A 26,882-nucleotide genomic window follows, 5' to 3' on the forward strand; every position below is an offset into this window, starting at 1 on the left:
ATGTCTTACCTTCCATGCCATTAGTGACCCAGAGGCCCATGGATCTCTTGTATCTTTGTCAATCAAATAGCCCCACAAATACCATCAGATAAATAAATTACTGGCGGGGGGGCTCATTGATCAGAGCCCTTTTCACCTCTGGAATATACTCTTCCTGTAAACTAAGCAAATTGATACATTTTATTCCTTCAAATGGGAGATGAATGATTGGAAATACATTCATAAATTTACCCCTTGCTTGACTAGATTAACCCTCCTTGAAAAAGAAGATACAGCCTAAGGGTGGGTACTGGTGAGGTATAAATGATTGCAAGACTTTGTGCCCTATATTTCTTTTGATTCTATGATCTAGCAATGATTGGAGATCTGGACTCCATGTAAAGTACATGGTGTCAGGGTTGTTTATTATGCTGATATGCCTGGGCACTGTGTGTTTTTCTGTCCATGTTAGAATGAACATTTATGAATGAATGATGGAGATATCTACATCTGGTACTGCCGTATCAATGTGGTTATTGCTTCACATTTGAATTATATGAAGGTTATCAAGCAATGTAAAAACTTCGTCCTAAATTACAAAAGAAGCCTCTCTGGTGGCAGTCAAATGCTCTTATTCTGTTAAAGAGTTGTGGAAGTGTATTCGTCTTCTCATGCATTCAAGATATTTATTTATTTACTTACTCACATTTATTCATATTTTGTTGACAAGGTTGATCTCATTAGGCATGACCTATTTTCAAGGAACCAAGGAACTCTCAATGTGGTACTGATAAAAATTCAAGTTACTGAATCGGAGACCAGGGTCCTGATATGCCTTTTTCAACTGAACTTGGCAATGATCCTGAACTGAAGAATAGTACATCATGAACTCAGGTTATGGCTAATATTGTTGTGGTGTTAGTAAAAGAAAGTGACGAAACTACAACATACATGATGGTGACTCATAGTATTGACAAGAGTGTGGACTGTTCATTTGATTTGTGGAGTTCAAAGCAGCCTACTTTTAGTGAAAGCATCAGTCTCATAAACTTACTGAATCACTCAACCCCTGGGGAAGAGCATGGTGAGGGATATTAAAGAAGCTTTTCAAAAGTGTGGATCATTCTGCTTTTAAATAAATTGATTGGCTTATATGGCTTTGGAAATAGCTTTCAGAATGCATAAGAATTCAAAATTAAAACCAATAGTAAATAGTTTGCTGGGGAAAGGTATAGAGATGAAATTATGAGTTAAGCAATCATATATATATTGAGTCCTTTATCATTTGGTCTTTTAATAAATGTTATTGCTAAAATAAAAACAGAGAAGAAAGAAGTGGAAAGTAGAGAAGACTTAACAACATTCCATTAGTGGTGTACATAGATGACATGATAACAATGGTGATGAAGGAGGTTTTATTTGAAAAGTATTAGATAAATTGAAAGAGTATCTGCAGAAGGTAAATTATGATTGAATGAAATGGATATGGTGGAATGGAAAAATGTAAGATGATTTATTTTTCTAGCACATGTACTGAAGCAATTGGGCAGAATGAAATAGCTATGAAAGACAAGAGAAATATTTTAGAAGAATTAAAATATTTTACAGTTGCTGAAGGCTTATACTTATCTTATTGGAAGATAGTACATCTTATTACGTCTGTTTTATTAGGAAAGACTGCATTTCTGTCAAGTGTATCTACTATTTGAAAATTTAGAAGTGGAAATGATAGTTACCTTTTTCAGCCATTTGGTGTAAAAGGTTAAATCCAATAAAAAGGGAATTTGACGTACTGGCAAACTGGGGGGTTATGTATAATAACTCCAGTGGTGTATTTACTGTCACTGGAATTAAGAAAGGGATTTGAAGAGATGTAGTACTGTACAGAAGGAAATTAATGGCCTGTTAAAGGTATATTATGGAAAATATTAGAGAAGGTAAAAATATGTGAAACAGTCGATTCTGTTTGAATGCAATAAGAACATAGGGTTATGGAAACAGAAAATATGGGAGAAAGCGTAAGAAAGAAATGTTATAAGGGAATTATGTAATGATGTTATCTGGTGAAATTGTGGACAAAACCGCATATGGAGAACCAGATAGCTACTGAGAAAAGAAGGAAAAACATTATGTATAAATCTCCTTTATGGGATTTCTTCTACTGAATATTTCATGGCAAGCCTCCTGTGAAAACAGAAATGAGTTATAAAATGATGGCAGTCAGAATATGTAATATACAAACTATGCACAATGTTGTTCTAGAAAGTAAAAGACTTTAAAACATTGTGGATAAAACAGGAATATAATTATTTATGAGTTAAAATGGAACCTATATATATATATATATATATATATATATATATATATATATATATAATTTATATGATGATACAGTTGTGAATGTTATACAAATGATGATACAATGTATTTGGACAATATCACAACAGAGCTGTAGAGAGGTGCTGTATAATAAAGTATGGGGTAAGGATGAGAACAAGAATGATTTAAAGATTTAAGATAAAGTTGGGGACATATGGTTCATCTGACGAAGTTGATGAGAGAAAACAAAAACTGGAAAAATGTTGACATAAACAAAATTTGAGTGATATTTTGGAGAACTGCTTATTTGTGTTTCTTGTATACATGTATTTAAGACTTCAGTACACTCCTATATAATTTGACATGTGCCATGGGTACTTTAACATCCACCTGAGCTACCTCAAGCTCATGCAAGTAATATGTCTGTTTAATATCTCATCTGATAGCTGGCTTGTATGGAGTGCAGCCTCAGTCTATGCCACATTACAGTATCAGTCCTGGAAAGTAAATCCAAAAAATCTGGTGTAGGCCTAGAATCCACAGTTATCAGATCTTCCAAGCTTCAAAGTCTAGGGTGTGACCTGCTAAGCTGCTGGCACTGATCCTACTCTTCCTTGTACTACACTTTATGAAACACTTTCTAACTTAATATAGCTTGTTAACAGCATTCTAGAGGCACTACCCATATGTTTCACACAACATTAAAAAGGCATGTTACATATGATACCCCAAAACTATTCACTGATTGTAATGTTTCTGGTCTATTCCTACAGGCTTCCCACCTCAGAAGAGATAAATTTCTGCAATGACCTCATTTACATAAATGATCTCAGCCTCACCAGTCAGTTCTGGAACTGCCTTCCTTAAAGGAGGGCATGTCCACTTTGTTCAGGAGTTCCTCAAAGTGTTACTTCTAACTCACAATAATAGCCCCAGTTGTGGTCAGAGTTTATCTACCTTTGCTGAGAACTACCAAGGCAATGTCCCACATCCCCTTCTCAAATTACCAGATGATTCATGATCATTCACCATGACTTTGTCAAATTCCTTCCATAACTAGACCTTTGCTTCAGCAAATGCCATAGATGCTGCCTCCAGGTATGTTGGTATCTCTAAGTCAGATCTGAAGGACCTTATATTAGCGCTACATGGAAGATATATTTTTAACCTGATGTTCAACTACTAAGGTTTGGAATAGAGTCCATTTGTTCTCTATGCCCATCCTTTCCCTTGGTATACAAATTAAGTTCTTACAGAGATATAAACTGAATTCATCCTGTGAGAAATATCTGCCAGGCATTCCCAGAACAAACTCACTACATGTTTAAATATCCCTTGTCTTTCCAGCCACCAACTAGGCCATCTGATCCAGCTCACCAGCAACATGTGACCATTTGACAGTTCAGTGCCTCTATTGACTGGAGTGCCCCCTCACATACGGCCAGAGGATAGACAACACAATTACTCACTGACCTTTGACTCTGAGTTCTCTTGCAAAACATACCCTTTTTATACATTTACTGTTCAAACATGGGGTTCAGTATGACAACCCATCTGTTATCTTTACCATTTGAATGAACTTGCATATTTCCTTCACCATGGAGACAGCTAAATGCTGCTCATTTATAACATCCACCACACATGAATCTCTATTTACATTCTGAAATTCCATTTTGAATAAATGTTTCTCCAAATTCTCATTTTCCACCTCCAAACTCTCCATAGCCTTTCTCTCCTCCTCCATGCTGCTACTTCCCTTAGGTCTCTTCCTTGCTGTTGTAGGAGCCCTCCAGTGCCATCTAGCAGTTCCAAAGAGTAGGGATCCTTTGTTTAACAAATCTTAAATATTTACAATATAAATTGAATAAATAAAATAATATTTACATTATTTACAATATTATACACAAACTACTTATAGTGGCCTCATATTCATTTTTTAACATTCAAATTACATTTATATCTGACCCCATTCTATTTGCCACAATCAAAATCTTATTTTTTTTAATTTCTGACAAATTCCATTTAGCATTATGCATATATTTTTTAATTTTTGCTTCCAAAATATCTAGATAACATTAAACATTTACTATCAACCTTTTCAACAAACACTTTATCTTGATAAAAAAAAAACATATTCAGTAATATTCATATTAATATTTTTGCATCCCTAAATTTCATCTAAAGAATAATTCTCATCTAACTTAGTCCGTAATTTATCAATTCTTTTACATTTCAAAAAGACATGTTCAGTAATTCATAACTAGTAAAAATATAATGTTACTAAAATGACATCCTTGCATTATACCTCTTTTAACACTTATTTCTTCCTTCAGCCATCCATTAATCAAAACTTTAATTTTGTTCAGTGTGTATGCTGTAACACACACATTTATTTACATACTTAAAGTATAAGCTATGAATAGATCCCATAGCATACTATGCTGAATAGTGTCAAAAGTTTTGCTTAGATTTCCTACCATAATTAAAATTATTTTCTTGTCTATTTAGTATGTCATCTACAATTTCTCTAAAAATCATTAATAATTCTTTACATTCTTTTCCTTTAATACTATATATTGAATCTAATAGAATATTCTTAAGTTTTGATTCCATTCTTTTCTGTACTATTTTCATAAAGATTTTTATAATCAGTATTATTCAAAACAACAGGCCTCCAATTTCTTATACCTTTTATCTCACTTTCTTCTATACAAATTTAAAAACTTCACTGCATAAGTCCTTATATTTAAATGCTTCATTGAACCCCTCACTTAATACTTCTTTGAAATATATATTTTTAGCTTACTGTCATGTTCTTATACATTTGATATTTTAAGCCATCTGGACCTGCTGCTATATGTATATTTACTATATCCAGTTCTGGTAATCTATATTTTCTTGCTCAAAGAAATATTTTACTTTCCATTGCATCCTTTTTTAATAATAATATCTTTAAATAAATGCTTTATATATTCTAAAACAATACACCTTATCTTTCTTTGGTCTTTCTAAAGTACCCCTTTTTGTCTATTAATTCTCTCATTATACTGTCCTCCTTAACTATTTTATTTAAATAAGGAGCTATCTCTTCCTTTTTACTTTGTAGGAAATATCTTTGTTTATACAACAATTTTTTTTATTTTTTATTGCTTCATTATATATATATATATATATATATATATATATATATATATATATATAGTAACTCTTGTTATTTTTTAAAATATTCATTTACGTTCCTTTTTAAAAAAGAAGTTCTTCACTTAACTTGCGATAACTCTTTTTCACTTCCTTTATCTTTTCAACTTGCCATCATTAATAACATTTTTGTGTTTCTTTTTAAACAACATCCACCATTCAGAACATTTTTTATAGAACTGTTGCATACTTATGTGATCTTCCCATATTTCTAACTTTCTTTTTTCTCTCTCACCTACCCGCTCTAATTCACTAATTCTTTTTAGACCTTTTCCTATCTTAACATTACTAATTTTGTCTCTGCATTCTATCCAGATAGCTTTATGGGATGAAAACTCTGTGTCAAATGTACCTTCATTTTTTTTTTATTTTACATCCTCTAAAAGCAAAAAAATAGTATATCTATGTTCTATATATTCCTCTACTAAATGTCCATGAATTGTTCTTTCATATTCTTAACTTCCCATATCTTATAATTTCTATAACTTTTTTACATCATTCCCTTCCTTTTTATTTTTCCAGTTACAAATGAAATCTCCTACTATAACAACTTCCATATTAATAGCAATGTAGTTCAATAGTAAGACAAACATATCTTCTCTTTCTTTTCTCGTTACATATGCATATAATGCAATTATTCTTTAGACTTTATCTCTGCATCTAACATCAGTAGCCATAATCATACTCATTAAAATTATTGTAATATCAAACATCTTGGCTTTTTCATAAGTATTGCTATTTCTGAACATAAATCTTGTCCTAAATTCCAATATATCTCATTACCCCACAAACATTCTGTTTGAAATCTTTCTTCTTTTGCTAAGAAAAGTGTATCTTCTAGTATAATGATATCACTGTCACATTTTACACCATTCTATAAAAGCTAGTCTTTTAACTATGCTCTTAATACGTTTAACATTTGATGCTAATATCCCGCAGTTACCATTATTTCTACATAGGAAAATGTTTTAAGGAAAAAGAATAAAACCTTAATCCTTTTTCTTTTTACCTTTGTGTTTAATCCAGTATTTTTCCTCTTTCTCTCTTTCACTTTTTACTTATAGAATGTTTTTACTATATTCCAGGTAATATCATCTTTGTAACTAACTTTAGTACCTTCTTCTATATTTAGTTCTTGTTTTTTATGTGTCATACTTTTATCATCATCGTTTTGACTGTTTCATCTGTATTTTTACTACATTATTTTGTCCCTGTTTTTCTCACTTACTATTTCCATAACTCCTTGAATGTGTTCAGACACAGGTCCCTATCAGTTGACCGAGTTTTCAGAAACTCAAAATTCATACAGCCGAGACGATATGATCACAGTGGAATGGGAGCACGGGGGGGGGGGGGACTTGTCCCCCCCGCAAACAATTAAAAAGGTAGATTTTTGTGGTTTTTGTGTGTGTTTTTTTTTTGATGTTCGAGTTTTTGGAAACTCGATCATATAGTCTCAACTGTATGAATTTCGAGTTTCTGAAAACTCGAACATCTGACAAAGACTCTTCAGTCAAAGTAGCTTCATGTATTTCCACTGTCCCTTCTTTGCAATCCGGCCACATATGACCTACCTTATTGCATTTACAACATTTTAAGTGATATTTTTTGCATCATGACCTATAGCACCAGATATAAATAATTTCCTTTTTGTACAATCAACAATCAAATGGTCTGATTTTCTACAGTAGAAACAAGTTTTGGGTTGACCCCAATATTTACAACACTTTTTTGACCATCTACATTTATAATACTGGGGATATGAATGATTTTATCATTTTCCATTTTTAGTACGACATTACAATCCCAAACCCAGTCCATAATCCATTATTGTTGAAAACTTTAGAATTCTCTAATACATCTTCATATAAGCTATTTAAATGCCTTTTCAAAGTCTCTGTATCAATTTCTGTTTCAAATTGAATATGAATTTTCTTCTTAATTTCTCTGAATAAAGCTTTAACTGCATAAGCATTCCATGGAATACAGTCTTTCTTATTTTCATATTGACTGAAATTTTTCCCATTGCCTGACCATTTTCAAAAATTATATCACAAAAAGTGTATTTGCTTATATGAATGTAAGCTCTTACCTCTGCTGTGGAAGTTCCTAAAGGTGAAATAACATTGTCTCATACCTCATATCTTTCTATTTCACTTTCTTCCTTGGAGAAAATCCTAACAGTATAATTTCTTCTTTGTTTCATAACAGTTTATTTTCCTAATGTTTTTTCCTTAACATTATCAGCATAAATTGTTGTCTTACCATCCCTGTTTTTTGCATCAAAAGTACCTCTTCATTTTGAATTTTGTCCATTATTCCTCCCCATGCCACATACTTTACACTCTCAGGTTCACTTTTCTCACATAATTTCTCTAATAAAACATCCTGCAATCCTCCTGACTGGAGAGTTGTAATAATACATCCCTCATAGTGTTGGTTCTCTTCCTGAATAGCTGCTGCTGGAAAATCTCTTCTAAATCTGGAAAAGGCTTGACTGCCTTTTCCCTAACTTTGCACCCATCTGCTGTTTCAAAAATATCCACAGAAGACTTGACCATCTTCCTCCCATCATTTAAAACCATTGGAACTCCACTAGAAGCATATATGCTTTCTCTCTCAATTCTCCAACCTCAGACACAAACATAGAAGGCTTGACTACCTTCTCTTCTCTCATCTTATCTTTCAATACATTTTTAAGCTAATTTGAAGGCTTGACTGCTTTCTTCTGATCCAAACAACCCCCAAACAACTCTTTCAACTCTATTGCTATAACTCTCTGCTTTTCTGAGCAGCCTTCACTCTAGAAAAAGAAGCAGGAAGTGCAATCACAAAAAATGTTCTCCATCACAATGAAAAGAGTGGGGAATTTCCCTGATGCCAGGGTCCATTTTCCTCAGTAGTATAATACCACCTCAGATCTCCCAAGGATAAATAATGAATAAATAAATAAAAATGGAAACAACCTTTACTTCTGTAGACTTAAGACAGAATTTGTAATCCAAACACAAGAATTGATAACCGAGGAGGACAACGCTGCTGATTAACCAGGTAAGAGGTACTCTTGTTGTTAAAGAAGGACTTTTGTCAGGAGGATTCTAACTATATTTTTAAAAATGGAGTCTGACAATGAATACAAAACTTTAAAGATACATTGTGAGGCTCTAAAGCCTTGCTGAACATGTGGTAATATGCCATATTTATAGACATAATCAGTAACCTGTATAAAATATATTTTCTAGTGTCTTATCTGTGGAGGTAGAAAGTAATAATATACCTGTAATCTGAAGGAGAGGAAGGACTACTTATTTATGAGTGGGTAGGACATAGATGCATGATTCCAGCCTGTTGGACTGCTTTAGTCCAGAATAAAAGGCCAACAATGTGGTCCAGAGAAAAAGCTTACTGCCATGTTTAAAAAGCAGTTTGAACTACATAAGATAGGCACACACTGTACAAATGGATATCTGCTGAAATTCTGAAGACTGTAGCTATGATCCACAAGAACACTAGAGATGCAAGTAGAGATGAGGGAAATATGTGCCATGTCCAAGAATAATGTACCTAAGAGACCCCCACTGTGACTCATTGAGTTATGACTCACTGAAGAGCAAACTCACTGAGCTCATTCAGTCAGGAAATTAACCCCACAAAATTCTTACACTTAAGAATGTTTTGCAGGGGGAAGTGCCCCTTCACACCACATGCCCCCAAACTTATATATACCATTTCCACAGTTAAACACAAAGGAGATAGAAATGTCTCTAAAGAAAGGAACCACTGCTGATACAAACCTAGGAAGTGCACAGAAGTAATTTCCTATAGAAAACAACAATCGTAGAGCTGAAGATCACAGAGTGGTGCTCAATGTGTTAGAACCTCATCACATTTGCTCTTGATTCTCAGTAGGGCAGCTACTTTAAGGTATTAACCCTACCCCAAAGTTTATACATGGTTCTACTGCACTAAGTCAACTTCACACCCCATAAAATAAAAGTACTACCAGGCGGAAACAAGCTGGTAAAAACGGCACGGACTGTTTATTAAAGTAAGCGCTTTCGGCTGCAATAATACACAGCCTTCATCAGACAAAGTACAAAACCATGACCTCACACAATACTTAAATACTTAAATAAAATTATTCCTCAATTAACTCATAAATTACTTAACCAATTACCTAATAAAAATCCGGTTAGTTAAACCTGTACAACATTAATATTAAATGTGCGTATTTTGATATATAAAATGCACAGTTTATAAATGGTAGTGATAAGTAGCTATTATAAAATCCATTGTAAAAGATTCATTGTAAAAGATATCCACTACCAAGAAACTGTACTACAAATAAAAACTTGTCACAAACCATCAAATTAGAAATAGAAAATTAAAACAATTGTGCAATTGTGTATTAAATAAATTCTGATCAAATGAGGGCAGTCACTTAAATATTGCCAGTTCGAATCTTTTACAATGGATTTTATAATAGCTACTTATCACTACCATTTATAAACTGTGCATTTTATATATCAAAATACGCACATTTAATATTAATGTTGTACAGGTTTAACTAACCGGATTTTTATTAGGTAATTGGTTAAGTAATTTATGAGTTAATTGAGGAATAATTTTATTTAAGTATTTAAGTATTGTGTGAGGTCATGTTTTTGTACTTTGTCTGATGAAGGCTGTGTAATATTGCAGCCGAAAGCGCTTACTTTAATAAACAGTCCGTGCCATTTTTACCAGCTTGTTTCCACCTGGTAGTACTTTTATTTTACAGTTTAGTTGTTGGTTTTTCTTGGTTTTTGTTTATCTCTTTGGAATGCCTGGCGGTAATGCGGCGTCTGGTATGCAGAACGGGCATAATAGGACTGCCACACAATTGCTCTTTACACAAGATGAGGAGCGTGATTCTAACTCGATTAACACTACTAATGTCAGCATTTCCACTTTTGGCCTTTTGAGGTGGACCTTCTTGCTGTGTCAGAAGTATGTAGCAATCCCAAATATATAGACATATATATATATATATATATATATATATATATATATATATATATAAATGAAATATCATGGATAAGGAGGGTCAATGGCTACACCTGGAAGATGCAACCCTGAGTTTTTGAATTTACTGTTTTTTTGTATGAATTGTAGTTTACTTTTTGAAGTGTCAGGACTCACAGTAGTTGATCTTACACTTCTGAAAGGGAACCTGATTTTTTCTTCTGAATTTCAGTAGAATACTTCTTTCTTTGTATTTGTTTATTTATTTTACAGAAGAGACTATAATCTAAAGAAAGTGATATCTGAGTAAAACAGGTGAAATCTAAGTGTTTTGTCTGAAGGATTTTTTTTGTCATTGTTGTTAAAGAATACAAGAGTTAAAAAAGGGTGGGGAGAAAAAAGAAGTATGAGATAGCAGTGACACTTTGTTTGTGACAACTGCCCCATTTCCAAGTAAGTGAAAAGTGGGGTGGCAGAACTTTTGAATTCAGTAAGGATCCTTTTGATTTCTGCCCAACAAAATCTGGAATGAATGTAATATTTTCATTTCCTTATTCTAAAATTGCTGGAATTAGCAGGTTTAGTAGCAATCCACCTTGCAGCTGACAAAGAGATTGTGAACCTCACTGTTTTCTGTGGCCTTATGTTTTTTCTTGGCCTCGTCTCTGTCTGCCTCATTTTGAACTTAAGTTCCATAGTTAACCAAGGACAATGTGGTTCTGGAACTCTGTGAAGGACAATGAGGGCTGCCTGTTCTTGCACTTTAAGCAAAAAGTTGATCTCATATTTACTGCAGAAGTAGTATTGTTACAGGAATAAACTGAGGTCCTGTCTACCGAGAAGAGTTCTCACAGAATCAGGAGTTACTTGTGGGTGGGAGGGGGCAAATGTAATTAATATGAGTTAGACCAGCAATTAACAGTGAGTTTGTCATTTTTTTAAGAGCAGTGGGAGAAGACCAGGTAATGGTCACTTAATGAGTCTGAGAAAACTAAGATGTTTGTACAGCCTTTTGACCTATTAGAATAATAGCTAGGAGTGATTTGTTACCACTGAATGAACTGGGTCTGGTTCAAGTACTGACCTGCTATGAAAACCCAACTAAAATATGGCTAAGTTTCTGGTGTACATAAAGAGACTATTACACCAGTTAAGCTTGCAGTTCCCCAGAAGAATGAAATTATTATTTAAAATCTGGCAGTCACCTCAATGAAGAGGCTGTCCAGCAGGTCAACATAAGAAGGGTGTAGCATAAATGGACATAAATGAAAAGCATGGTAGGGTCGCCAGGTAATAGCCTGCCAGTGACCCATTAAGATACATACTGAATAGGGACACAGTTATCGCTATGAAGACACCTTAAAATAAAATTTGTATTAAAACTGAAGTTGATCTTCAAACATTTGTTACAAAATGGTCACCGTGAAATGGAAATTAGGGGTTATTTATTAATGAAGAGAAATATAGTTATCAGGATTAAACCATGCTTCAGTGATAACTAATGAATTATGTTCATCAGAAGCAAGCAAAGCACCTAACAAGCCTAGTTTTCCTTTTTGTCCTTCTTTCTTTGTAACCCTATTTTACTCCCCTGCTTAAATTTATTGTGACTAATCCATTCAAGTAAAATTTATTTTACTATTATGACTACCCAATTCTATATCTATCATGATATCCTTATATTATCATTGCATTGTTTTTTACTTTCTGCTTGAAATAGTCTTTTTGCTTTTTCACTTTTTAATCAGTGGTGTAACTCAAGACTATTTTTCACATCTGTCACCTGTCCAGCAGCTGTATATGTTATCATGCAACTGCAGAGATTTAAAATCAGCTACCTAACCTATTATTTAAAATGGAATGTGAGTAATTGACTGACAATAATTGGATAGATTATAAGTGATGCGTAATATATGCTACTAAAATATGTCAATATGGTTTGTTTTTATATAAATGTATGATTGCCTATGTCATAAGTGATGATGTCATAAAGAAGTTTCTTGTTTAAAAAATAAAATAAAACAAAATAAAATGGAATGTGAGTATATGAATACTTACACAAGATCACCAAAAGGAGCAAATAGGAGAACAAAAAAGGAAAATAAAATGAGGAATAAATAATTTCATAACAGCTTTAAGTTACCCACAATGCATTGCCGAAATGCCTGTGGTAAATATAAGGCTCACATTTCAATTACTTTATTTAATTTCCTTTGAGGTTATATAACCTCAGAGGATTATATTAAGTAAGGGGACAGGCAGGGGTAAAGCACCTATGAGAGGAGACACTTCAGCCAAGGCCATCTTTTTTTGTGCATGTTTTTTAACACCTTCATGTGATGTGCAACGATAGTAACATGTTTGCTCTTCCTTCAGTGCAGGGTTTGATTCCCTCAGTCTTCATTGGCCTGCTGTGTAATTTTATTTTTTGAGCCAGTCACTTAACTAAACACTGCTTTGGAGCAACTGGGAATTTAGACAAGGCTCCTTAATGGTCTCCTGGACTGTATACCTAATAACTATGTATAGATCTACAATGACGTAATCCATCAACTCAACTGACCAAGTTTTGAAAAAACATGCCACTCTTCTTCTTGTATTGTATTGTATTGAACATCTAGCCAAGTAGTGTGCATAGACAATTATAGGCCTAATGCAGTAAAATGTTACTAATCATGTTGTTATCTTAGCACAAGGCAGGTTGTCTGATCTGCACCCTTTTATTCCAGGACACCAGTCACACATATACAAAAGAAAAAAAAATAGAGAGAGAGAGACAGAAAGAGGGAGACGGAGAGAGAGAGAGCTGTCAACAGACATCAGAAAAATGTTTTTCCGAACGAAAATAGTTTATAGATCACCTACTATCCAAGCAAGGGAGGCTATGATATATTTTATCTGCTTTAAATGTGCTGACCAGCTGTTAACTGATTTTCTGACACACCCAAATGAAATAAGCTGGTGCATTTTTCCAGTTTTCAGAAAAGAGAAATCTATGCAAAAATGCAAAGCACATTCTTCAGTACACACATCTAAAGAAATGTTTACATTCAGCTCCACTACAATGAAATTACTGAAGCTGTGCTATGAATCCTGCTTTTCGTAAGCATAATGCTCAGACTTGTATGTCTTAATGCTAAATGTCACATAGCCCAGGAGGCATCCATACACCACTGAACTGCTTATATGCAGTGTCAGACTTACCTGTATATTAAATAATACATAGCAAATACAGTCTGAAGGATCACGAAGACCAAAAAATGCCCTGTAGAAATGCATGATGGAGAAGATGGAATACCTGGGCATCGGGTGTTGGGACCACTAACCTATTGAGAGATAAAGTCAGGAATTAAAATAAGTCAGAAATGGTGCATTCAAAAGAGCAAGTAGGTCACTCATTTATTATTACAAGCAAATCTTATTCATAGCTGCATTTAAATGTCAGGCAAACACATTTAGCAGGACTTGAGGGATTTCAGCAGAGTGGCAAATACTGACAAGTATGACACTAACAACAGAAAGCAGGTCATGTTACTGTGAAGTAAGGGGTCAGTATTCATGACAAAGCAACAGCCGAAAAAGCTGCAAAACATATTAAATGTTAGCATGTCTAACTGAGGATGTCTAGGTTGAAGGCTGGTAATATGAACAGTTAACTCAAAATGGATTTAAACATGCTTCCTGACTGTACATAAGCATAAGCAATATTTTCATGTTCTTAAGTCTACTTCTGAGATCTAAATGGACTGTGTTTCATCGCTTCAAGTTCTTTTCTGTGTTATAACTTTCACACAGTTTCTCTTCTTGCCAGCTGATTTCCCTTCTCCATTAAGGAGTCAGCAGTATTTATAAAGAGTGAACAGAGACTATACTGCAAATATTACAAAGGTAACTGAGAGAGATTTTAACAAGGTTCCTTGTCTACACACACTGTCTAAACCAATTGCACTTCTTCTAAGCTATACAATTCCAAGTTTTAAAAAAATCAAATGTAAAAAGCATTGCAGTAGTAAATGCATTTATATATTTATTTTACAAATTTGGTGGCAGAGGCAGTCTGAGGAGTTTAGCATGTTAACAGAGGAAGGATGAGACATACCTGGGCATAAATAAAAAATCACAGTATGGTCACCAAATAGTGTACTTGCTACCCAATTAGGCACATGCACAAAGGAGAACACAACCTGTGTTAGTTTTAGGCCATATAAGATATTCTTCCAGCAGTTGTGCAAACATTCATATACAGGAAGATTTTGCATATACTTTTTACTCTGGTCAGTTTATCAATATACTTAAAACCACTGCTAATTCTTTGTTTTCAATGACAGGTCAAAAGCCTGACTTGTGACTAAGGACAACTGAGCCAATCCTGAGGCACACTGAGAATGCATTATTTCTCTCAGAGTCCCATCCAAATCTTATTAAGTCTTGCACTTCTTCAAACAGCTCACTCTGGATAATGGGAATATGGCAGTGCAGTAATGTGGGGTTAGAAGGCATAGACTTAGCTTTGATGTCTACATTATATAATTCATTATTTTCTGGGTTGGGCTACTCAGAAAGGTTACAGTTGTAAAGTGCAATGTGAATATATTTTGAGTACCAATGTTTAGTGAATCAGATTCCAATGTATGAATGAACTCAATAGGCAAGGGTGTAACCAAGTAAATACTGTTTATACCATGAAATATACTTGTTTGGAATCATATATTTATTTTGTGGATGCCAGAATGTCTGACAGCAGGAGTTGTATTGGTTTGATTCTCAACCTAGGAGCCTTATGTACAGAATCTTTATGTCCTCCCTCTGTTGCTGTAAGTTTTCTCTTGGTACTCTAATTCAACCCCCACAATCAAAGATTTGTAGTAGGCTGATAGGTGACTCTAAATTCTCCCCAAGTGTAGGTGTGGCTTGTGAGCATGTGATATGGAGCAAAGGCCTGGTAAATTACTTCCAGTTCCTACTTGCCTAGTAGACTTCATGGATGGATGGATTTATTTTGTGCATTGAGATGTGTTAGAATGTAAAATTTAGAAAAGCTTTAACATACTCACCATGCTTTCATTTAAAATTTTATATTTTATTACAAAGCTTTTTTTTTTCAGAATGCTAGTCTGGATAAATAATGTTTTTCATAAGCCTATCATTTCAGATCTTTTATTCAGTATTGAAAAAGTACATTGTCCAGGTTGAGGCTGTATTTGGCAGGGGAGTGAGGCTATGCCCTGGACGTTGGCATACAATTACAAAAAATCTTGGCTACATCCCTCAAAATATGAACATGACAATTAATAGATCCTAGTGTCAGGGGAGGTTAGTGACAGGTTACAGTGAAGGGGTGAGAATGAATGTGAGAGTGCATAATCTGCATACGCCTCCTTATTTGAATAAGTGTAGCTTTGGGAGGGATTATCTGATATCCACGCCAACTATGAACTACAGATTATGTCCTGCAACTTTTTTTTTAACGTATTCAGTAACTCCTCCATGAGCAGGACATGTATGAGCAGGTGGAATGCTGGTTTACTGGTTTACTGGTTTACTTTCCAACCACCATAATTTTTTCTAAATGTATTTATGGAAAGGGACTTATAGCCATAAAAAATGAAAGAGCACACATGAAAGTTCAGTTCTATCAGATATACTGGATTATACAAAAGAAAACCAAGATCATTTTCTTTCAGTGATCACTTACCTGTAAAGCAGAAGATGTTATGAGTTGAACTTTGAAGCCCACCAGATGGGCCTGCATGATGTATATCTTTAACCAAGTTAAGTGATCACTACATGCTTCAACATCTCATAAGAGTAATTCATGACTCAGCCGCAATGCACATGCATCACTCCTCTTGCTTTGCCTGTACTATTCCCAGAGTCACAAGAAGATGAACTATACAGTACTGCTTTGTCTAGTTACATAATATATCCATTGTTCCTGCTTCGTCCAGTGGGAGTAGGAGTGGTATTTCATTCACTACGGTAGTTATATGGCTAGTTTAACTTCACTCCACTCTCTAATTCTACTGCAAGACTCATTTTCCAGGCATGTCTCTCTCTCTCTCTTCTCTCTCTCTATTTCTCTGTCTCACAACATGTTCTAAACATAATGATGGCAGTCAGAAATGTTTGCTTGTTTATATTTTAATTATTTAATTGTCTTTCCCTACTTTTTAGAAAAAGTGTATTGTATTTCTTTGTGTTTGTCTACCTTTATTTCATTAATCAGATAAGAACAATGGAACATGATTGCCAGTGAACAAAAGAGTTCCCCACCAAAACCAGAAGCCTTAAACCCATTCTAATTTCTGACTCCTGAGATAATAAAATCATGAAGCAGTAGCTATATAATCAATGGGATGGGCATCTATATGAATAACACTTACAGTCTGAGGAACTGAACCGTTAATGAAGTAGATAATCACCTATTATTATAATGGCATTTTATACCAGGATGACCTTATTCCCTTAAAAATGCAGTGTAGGTTAGCTGTATTTTAAAATCTTCTGTTGGCCAATCTTTAATTCAAGTTTCTTTCTTTCTATCTAGAAATAAGGGGTTATATATATCACATCAACATCTGAAGGTAATTTATTTACCACATTAATTGGAATGCTTTCTAGTGCTTGTTAATTATATTTCAGAGGGAAGTCCTAGACTTTCCATAGGGCAATAATGACACAGACAGTTGCAATCTTAACAAAAGAATAAAACTATAAAATACTCTAAAATGAAAACGTGCTAGGAGGCTAAAATATATACTTCATTTGAGTTAATGAGAACAAAATAATGGCAAAAAAATGTTACTTGAAACAATCACAACTGATCTACCTCACAGAAAAAGTGTGGTGCATAGAGTGCAGTGGAATGACTGATGACAAAAATACAATGAAATAGTGATGAATAAATAAGACAGAAAAGGGATGAAAAGAAACTGGAACTTTAAAAAAGCAAATATTTCAGCTAAACTGAACTATATTGGGGAATCTGTAGATGAAGAGTTCATCAGATATCTTTTTAGCTCAAAGGACTTCTGCAAAATGAATAGGGAAAATACTTTTCATAGGTTCATAGGTCCTTACAAGGCTACAGATCTATGATGATCTTCACAAGCCTAGTCATGCATCCTCAATCTAGTTCTAGTATTTTGTGTATGACTAACCCAGAGTCCTTTGCAATTTTATTATGAATAACCAGGTGCAGGAAGACATTTATGGACATTTATGTGCTACCCCTGCCCATTAAGGGACAAGGGTGCCAGTTCAGGAGTGAACATGTGGCTTCCCAAAATTTACATTTTTGTGGATATATAAACATTGTGATCCCTGCACCTGTACTCCAGTACATTATTATCCAAGATCTATTCACAAGAAGGCATAGATGGTAGCCCATGTCTGAAAATGCTCACCAAGTTTTTTTTTTGTTTGTTTGTTTTAATTCACCAAAATACCATTCTCAGAACAATGGTTATGAAAAAGTTGGGTCTGAACTGTGGTCCAATAACCCTCTGGGTCTTCATAAGAATGGGAGACTGCAGTTTGTTTAACAAATGTTTGTAAGCCTTTAAGAATAATATATAAATTCACCTGCCTACAGAAACTGCAGGAATTCAAATAGGTAGATATGAAAAGTTGATTGAAACCCAAACTGGGAATATATGAGATTACAAAAGTTATAGAAATCATCATGAGATGGATCAAATGGCATAATTAATAACTAAACTTCAGCAACTGTCTTTGGATCACAGACTATAACTAGATCAACTCTGTTAAGCTATACTATCCCTGCAATGAAAGAAAGTGCAAGACTCAGGACAGTAATTACAAAGCTTTGTAGACTTTGCCTATGTTAATTTGGCTCATCATAATACAAGTTACATTTCAGTTGCTTTACACTGAAGCAAACTCAAAAATATGAAAACACAGAGAGAAGAAAGGCATTTTTATGACAGCAAGCTCCCTGCTTTGCTGCCTACATCAATATGTTTATGTATAGTATCTCCACAGTCATGCAACACGGGGAAAAAGTGCAAAACCCACTGCAGCCACCTTTGTCCCATACAATATAAGTTGGTCATCTTTTGGCAAACTGTGTTCAAAAATATGTCAAAAAGTCAAACTAAAGTGAAAGACATCTGCCAGTCAAGAAAAAATAAGAATGGTGTTAAGTGAACAGTCAGTGACTCAAATCTGAAAAGTGAACCAAGCAGTGAAATGGCAAGCCAGGAAGATGAGAAAAAGAAGCTGAATCTAATTCACCTGACTGGCAGTATATGTATCTCAGTAGTACCACACTGGTTTGTGTTGAATCTGATGGGCAGTATAACTGTGTAGGTACATGCTTTGTGTATGCTAGCAGATGTGCTGATGATAGAAGACAAAGGTCTGTGTCCCTTGTCTACTGTATATTATGACACTTTTAAATCTGACCATGAAATGTAACTTATACAAATATTTTGAGAGCTACCAATGATGGATTCTTTATTCTTCAACATGCCAGGTAGGGGCAAAAGTGTGACTGCCACCACAGACTAAAGATGAAATGGACTTGGAGTAATGGATGGAGAGTATGTGTGAGCATGTGCTATCATGTTGTGCACTGTGTGCCATTTCTATTATCATGTGTACATATAGTAAGTGTGAGCATGTGATACCACATTGTGCCCTGTGCACCCTATTCCCATCATCATGTGCACATACAGTAAGCATGAGTAAGTGTTACCATGCTGTACACCTTGTTCCCATTATTATGAGCAAATATATTAAGTGTGTGCACATGCTACCATGTTGTGCATCATGCATCATGCCTCTTGTTTTCATTATCACGTAGTCATATAACAAGTGTGAGCATGCACTGCTCCAATTACCATATACACATATAGTAAGTGTGAGCACGTGCTACCATGTTGTGCACTGTGCACCTTGTTCCAATCATCATGCACACATATAGTAAGTGTGATCATGTGCTACCATGTTGTGCAATGTGCACCTTTTTCCCATTATGATGTGCACATATAGTAAGTGTGAGCATGTGCTACAGTGTTCTGGACTGTATGCCCTGTTCCCATTTCCATGTACACATATAGTAGGTGTAACACGTGCTACCATGTTCTGCAGCATGCACCGTTTTCCCATTATGATAAAAACACATAGTAAGTATGAACATGTGCTACCCTGTTATACACTGTGCACCCTGTTCCAATTACCATGTACACATATAGTAAGTGTGAACAGCTGCTACTATGCTGTGCACTGTGCATCTTGTTCCCATCATGATGTGCACATATAGTAAGTGTGAGCATGTGCTACCATGTTGTGCACCGTACATCCAGTTTATATTCTCATATGCACATTTATTAAGTGTGACCACATGTTTCCATATTTTGCACTGTGCATTCAGTTTCCATTATCATGTGCATGTATAGTAAGTGTGAGCACATGCTACCATGTTATGCACCATACCTCCTGTTTCCATTATCATGTGCAAATATAGTAAGTGTGAGTATGTACTACCGTGTTGTGCACTGTGCACCCTACTCCCATTACCATTAACACATATAGTAAGTGTGTGCACCTGTCACCATGTTGTGCACTGTGCACCTTGTTCCCATTATGATGTGCACATATAGTAATTGTGAACATGTGCTACCATGTTGTGCCCTCTCCACCCTAGTCCCATTATGATGTGCACATATATTAAGTGTGAGCATGTGCTACCATGTTGTGCACTGTGCACCCAGTTTCCATTATCATGTGCAATTATTGTAAGTGTCAGCATGTACTACCATAATGTGCACTGTGCACCCAGTTTCTATTCTCATGTGCACATATAGTAAGTGTGAGCACAAGCTTCCGTGTTTTGCACTCTGCACCCAGTTCCCATTATGATATGCACATATAGAAACTGTGAGTGCATGCTACCATGTTGTGCCTTTTGCACCCTATTCCCATTATGATGTGCACATATAGTAAGTGTGAGCACATGCTACCATGTTGTACAATCTGCACCCAGTTCCTACTATGATGCGCACATATAGTATCTGTGAGTGCATGCTACCATGCTGTGCCCTCTGCACCCTGTTCCCATTATCATGTGCATATATAGTAAGTGTGAGAATGTGCTACCATGTTGTCCAGTGTGCATCATTTTCTTTATTGTGTGCACATATAGAAGGTGTGAACATGTGCTACCATGTTGTGCACTGTGCACCAAGTTTCTATTCTCATGTACACATATAGGAAGTGTGACCGCATCCATGTTTTGTACTGTGCATTCAGTTTCCATTATGTTCACATACAGTAAGTGTGAGCACATGCTACCATGTTGTCCCCTCTTCAGCCTATTCCCATTATCATATGCACATATAGTAAGTGTGAGTATGTGCTACCATGTTGTGCACTGTGCACCCAGTTTCTATTCTCATGTGCACATATAGTAAGTGTGAGCACATGCTTCCATGTTTTGCACTGTGCATCCAGTTTCTAATCTCATGTGCATATATATTGTGACCAAATGCTTCCATGCTTTGCACTGTGCATTCAGTTTCCATTATCATGTGCACGTATAGTAAGTCTGAGCACATGCTACCATGTTGTGCACTGTGAACCCTGCCCCCATTACCATGCACACATATACTAAGTGTGTCCAGCTGTTACCATGTTGTGCCCTCTGCATTATGTTCCCATTATGATGTGCACATATAGTAAGTGTGAGCATGTGCTACCATGTTGTGCACTGTGCACCCAGTTTCTATTATCATGGGCACATACAAGTGATCATGTGCTACCATGTTGTGCACTGTGTACCTTTTCCCATTTGTATGTGAACATATATTAAGTGTGAGTACATGCTACCATGTTGTGCACTGACCACCTTGTTTCCATTATCATGTGCACATATAGTAAGCGTGAGCACATGCTACCATGCTGTGCAGTAAGCACCTGATATAATTTTGTATACCATCAATACTACACATACACATAAGGTAACAGTGTGCAGATGTTCCCATGCTGTGTTCTCCACACTCTGTTCCACTATTATGTATGCACACAATATCAGCATTCATATGCCATCTTGCTAGGCACTCCAGACTAATGTGTACATACAGTAAAAGTCTGCAGATCACATGCATCCCACATCTTGTTTCCATTATCATGGACATGCACAATAACTGTGTGTCCATGTTAGTATGCTATGTTCCATATACCCAGTTCCTTTAGTATGCACAGATCCAAGAACTGTGTGCATATTCTGTCATGATGTGTAACACAAACCATTCTCCATTACCCTGCACCCATAAAGTAACAACATGCACATGTTGCCACATGGTGTACCCCTCATCCAGTTCCCATTATCATGTACACATACACTAACAGTATGCACATACTGTTGTGTTATGCCCAACACCCATCCCATTATCATGTAAATATACACTAACAGTCAGCACATGCTGTTGTGTTGTGCCCAACACCCAGTTCCATTATTATGTGTGCTTACAAAACAGTCTATACATGCTCCCATGTCTTGTGACCACACCAGTCACATTATCATGTCTACATACAATGGTAGTGGGTCCCTGTTGCTATGATGTGTGTGTCCACTCCAAGTTACATTATCATGTACACATACAGTAAGAGTGTACACATGCTGGCATGCTGTGTCCACACCCAGTTACATTATCATGTACACATACAGTAACATTGTACACATGTTCTCGTGTTGTGCCCAATACCCAGTTACATTATCATGTGTTCATACAGTAACAATATACACATTTTGCCATGCTCTGAATCCACACCCAGTTACATTACCATGTACACATACATTAACATTGTATACATGCTCTTATGTTATGCCCAAAACCCAGTTACATTATCATGTATACATACAGTGATAGTGTACACATGCTGCCATGCTGTGTATCCGCACCCAATTACATTATCATGTAGACATGCAATAACATTGTACACATGTTCTTGTGTTGTGCCCAACACCCAGTTACATTATCATGTATACATACAGTGACAGTGTACACATGCTGCCATGCTGTGTAGCCACACCCAGTTACATTATCATGTAGACATGCAGTAACATTGTACACATGTTCTCGGGTTGTGCCCAGCACCCAGTTACATTATCATGTACACATACAGTAACAGTGTAAACACGTTGACATGCTGTGCATCCACACCCAGTTTCATTATCGTGTACACATACACTAACAGTGTACACATGCTGGCATGCTGTGCATCCACACCCAATTACATTATCATATAAGCATGCAGTAACAGTGTACACATGCTGGAATACTGTGCAACCACAAACAGTTACGTTATCATGTATACATATAATTAGCCAGTCTCTGCTGCCATGCTGTGTAGCCACACCCAGTTACATTATCATGTAGGCATACAGCAACATTGTACACATGCTCTCATTTTGTGCCCAACACCCAGTTGCATTATCATGTACACATACAGTAAGAGTGTACACATGCTGCCATGCTGTGCATCCACACCCAGTTAAATTATCATGTACACATGCAGTAACATTGTACACATGCTATCGTGTTGTGCCCAACACCCAGTTACATTATTATGTACAGATACAATAACAGTGTACACATGCTGCCTTGTTGTGTGTCCACACCCAGTTACCTTATCATATACACATATAATGACAGTGAATCTCTGCTGCTATGCTTGCATCCACCTCCACTTCCAGTGTTAATTATTTTGCACTTAGTAATGAGCAAACAGCATGGCTGTCTGTGTGCACTTATTGTAGTATAAAATGTCATCCCCTAACTTTGCACACCTTATGATCACATTTAGCATGGCCCATAGTCTGGTCTTGCCATCTAGCCTGCATCTTTTTCTTTCCTTCATACTCCTTCTACTTCTCGTCCCTTCTAGCTTCTAATGTAATCTTCTTGGCTGTTGCCTAACTGCAAAACCTTATGTTTTAGGTAAACTTGCTTTGAAATCGACAGAACATTTGTATGAATCTAAATTTTTGAGTTCCTTTAATGTATCCTGATTTTTGATTAGTAGTTGATCTAAATGTATATTTTTTTGAGTAATGTCTTTATTTAACAATATGTCTATCTGTCTTGCTTATGTTATGTGTGGAGCTTTTCTCCCCGGGCCTCTACTGAAAATGGACATATATCCAGCTAGACTAGCCCGGTCAACAAATGTAAAATAAATAAATAAATAAATCTTTGTTGACAACTAGAAAAACCACCAATGACATGTAGAACACACACTCTGTTTCTTGTGTGCCATTAACCTTGATGTTAATGTTTTTGAAGAGCCCATAATGCAACTAAAATTGAAGAGTCATTGCCAATTTTATCCAATTCCATATTGTCATAGTTTTAACACTAAGTCATGTTTATTTTATCTCTTAAACACTCAGAGTTCAATGTTGGTCAAACTCAGGGATAAGGAAGCATTCCCATGCCCCTGAGAATAAATAATTTTGAAGTTATTATATTTGGTGTTATGGAGATGTGGGGGAGTTACCTGAGTTCTACCCCCTGCAAAAATGCTGCTCCTGATCAACAATTATTTTCAGTGGTATGCTACATAATCTTAGTAATTTTCTTCAGAATTACCCTATACCAACTGAAATGCACAGTGCACATACCTCTCAACCTCTTAGACCAAGATATCTGGACAAAGCCACAAATAATGGGGGACAAAGACTCAAACATAGGGACACTTTTTATATATTGCTCTTAAAAAAATGTAAAAAGTTGACATAACAGCTTTTCAGTAAGCATGAATTTTCTAAAGGATATGAAGACTGAAACTCAAATGACTGCCATTATTTTCTGACTTTAGTCCTCAGTGATTTTCCAGTGATTTGTTAGAAAACCACAATGTTATGAGAAGCAGCCCAAAAATAGGAGGCAAAAATCTGGACATTCTGCAAAAATGTGGACAGTTGAAAGGTATGACTTGTGCACAGTCTACTGGATTATCCACCTCCAAAATCATTCCGTGTCCCCCACCTCTCAAGCACATGATCTCACACACACACACACACCAAATGTCATCAAATGTCACCATCAGATATTTGAGGGACAAGGAGTATGGTCATTGGATTTGCTGAATTGCCCTGAATAGGTATGATGGTCACCCGCTGGGGATTAATAGGCTAAAATAAAAACAAAAAGTGCACACAAATCTGATTAACAAATCAAACTCACCAAATGAAACCTGTCTTCAAGATTATACAGAGAATGTGCACTGCTGCCTACGTGTAGGCTTCAAAACATCCTCAGTCAGATTAGGACTGCAGACTGACAACATGCTCACTGAAGACTTTGGCCTAGGCACCAGCTCCTTTTCTCAAAACTGTAATTGTTAATATAATTGTCTTCTGTGCTTCTTATCCATGGTAACTACCTTTCAGACAAATTACTGTTTTCATACATACAAGTACATATAATTCCAAGGAAAGACTGGTACAATTCTTCAATTTCCCACATCATTTTTCCTAGATTATGTCATTACCATAGATATAGCTAGGGATCAAGATAACAGTTACCTGTGCCACTCGATCTGTAGCCAGACAAAATAATAATATATACAAAATGGTAATGTGCTAAGCAATCTGGCCAGCTAGAGGTAGATAGCAGCAGCTTGACAACTCACAGTGCTAAATAACGCCCTCTCTTCTGAAAATAAATAATACATAAATACCAGCCACAAGACCTTAGATGTGTATACATAATGACTTCACTTAGAATAAAGAAGTTAAGACACTGCTGTTAAAGATGAAATATGCAGAAGTAAAGATAGCTGTATAATGAATGATAATAGCAATCATTTAGACAGAGAGAATGCTTAAAAAAAAGATGCAGCTAATAATATCCAAATAAACCTAGCAGTTAAATCTAGCTACTTCTAACTTATCTGTGCTAAGTATTATAATATGCAAGCAGATGCAGAAGACTTGTATCGATGTGGATAGTACGAGGTCCTGCAGCAAGAATGACTCTACAATGGTGCAGTTCAGTGTGTGTATTCTAGCTTATCTTTTACCCCACTCATATTCGAGGTAACTATGCCACCTTTTCTTACACATAGAAGAAACTACACCTTTTCTCAAACAGAAGAAACTACACAAAAATACAGAATTTTGCACCTTGATTCTAACTACTGTCTGTGCGGTGGTGGTGCTGCGGTAGTGTTGTCGCCTCACAGTTAGACGTTGCCTGTTCGATTCTCAGTTAGAGCGTCTTCTGTGTGGCGACATGCGTGAACGCGCGTTCCTCCATTGAAGGTTGTGTGTTAGGCCCGGCAAGCCAGCACATAAAAAACTCTACTGCCAATCATTAGCGGACCAGAGTTCCGCTGTGGCGGCCCCTAACCGGGAAAAGCCGAAAGACACAAACAAACAATTCTAACTACTGTCTGTATCTAGCCTCTTTGAAAGTTCTGAGCTTGGAGGTTTTTGATTCAGTTTTACAGTTTCCTAAACTACAGGCAAGCAATGCATCTTTTCCTCTGAAACTGCAGTCCATCACACAAGTAACACACAATGATGTTACAGCTTTTAAACATATTTTTCTACACATTACATGAAAAAACACAATTACAAATATACTTTTTCTATTAGTGCTAGGACATCTTAGATGCAATTTCACTGTACAAAGTTTCTGTTACACAATCTACAAGTCTTAAATATAGCTTACAGATATATTATTGCTACTGTTTAAATTAAAAAATAAGCACTGTACACACATCATATTTTCAAGTCAGTATTCTGCAGTCTGCACACACACACACACACACACACACACACACACACACACACACACACACACACACACACACACACACACACACTCACTTGCATGTAGGTGTGTGTGTGTGTGTGTGTGTGTGTGTGTGTGTGTGTGTGTGTGTGTGTGTGTGTGTGTGTGTGCGCGCACTTAAAAGTACCTTGCACATTTTCCATTCAAAATGTTACAACCATTACCCTCCCAAAAAACAAGGCCTTTGACATCACAGTACTGGGATATAGGTCCTAGACAACCTACTAGCATTTTTCTTTTCAAGGTTGGGCATGTGGTTCATTAGCACAGCATCATATTACCATCAGTTTGCCTATATAACCATTACAAAGGATCATATATGTTATCAAACTGAGGTGCCTGCCAAACAAATAGTATTTAAAGGCAAACAAAGGAGGTTGTATAGCTGGACACTCACTTTCAATAGCTGAATACTTCTTTCTCCATCATTAGCTTCCTACTAATGTAGCATGCAGGGTGCTCCCCACTTTGAAAGTCTTGGGATAGCAGTACCCCTAAACCTACCTCTGACGTTTTTGTATATAATATAAAATCTGTAGCACTAACACCAGTTCA

General features: G+C 35.9%; 1 protein-coding gene across 1 annotated transcript in view; it reads right to left on the reverse strand.

The window, feature by feature from the left end:
* LMAN1L (lectin, mannose binding 1 like) overlaps window positions 1-26,882 on the reverse strand; it is a 652,875-nt gene that overhangs the window by 15,270 nt on the left and 610,723 nt on the right. The window contains exon 12 of the mRNA XM_044077189.1: window positions 13,705-13,826. Within this exon, the coding sequence (XP_043933124.1) occupies window positions 13,705-13,826 (122 nt within the window). The remainder of the gene's footprint in view (window positions 1-13,704; window positions 13,827-26,882) is intronic.

This window comes from Protopterus annectens, chromosome 7.part0 (assembly GCF_019279795.1).
Source record: "Protopterus annectens isolate FY-2018-M chromosome 7.part0, PAN1.0, whole genome shotgun sequence".
NCBI classification, from domain to species: domain Eukaryota; kingdom Metazoa; phylum Chordata; order Ceratodontiformes; family Protopteridae; genus Protopterus; species Protopterus annectens.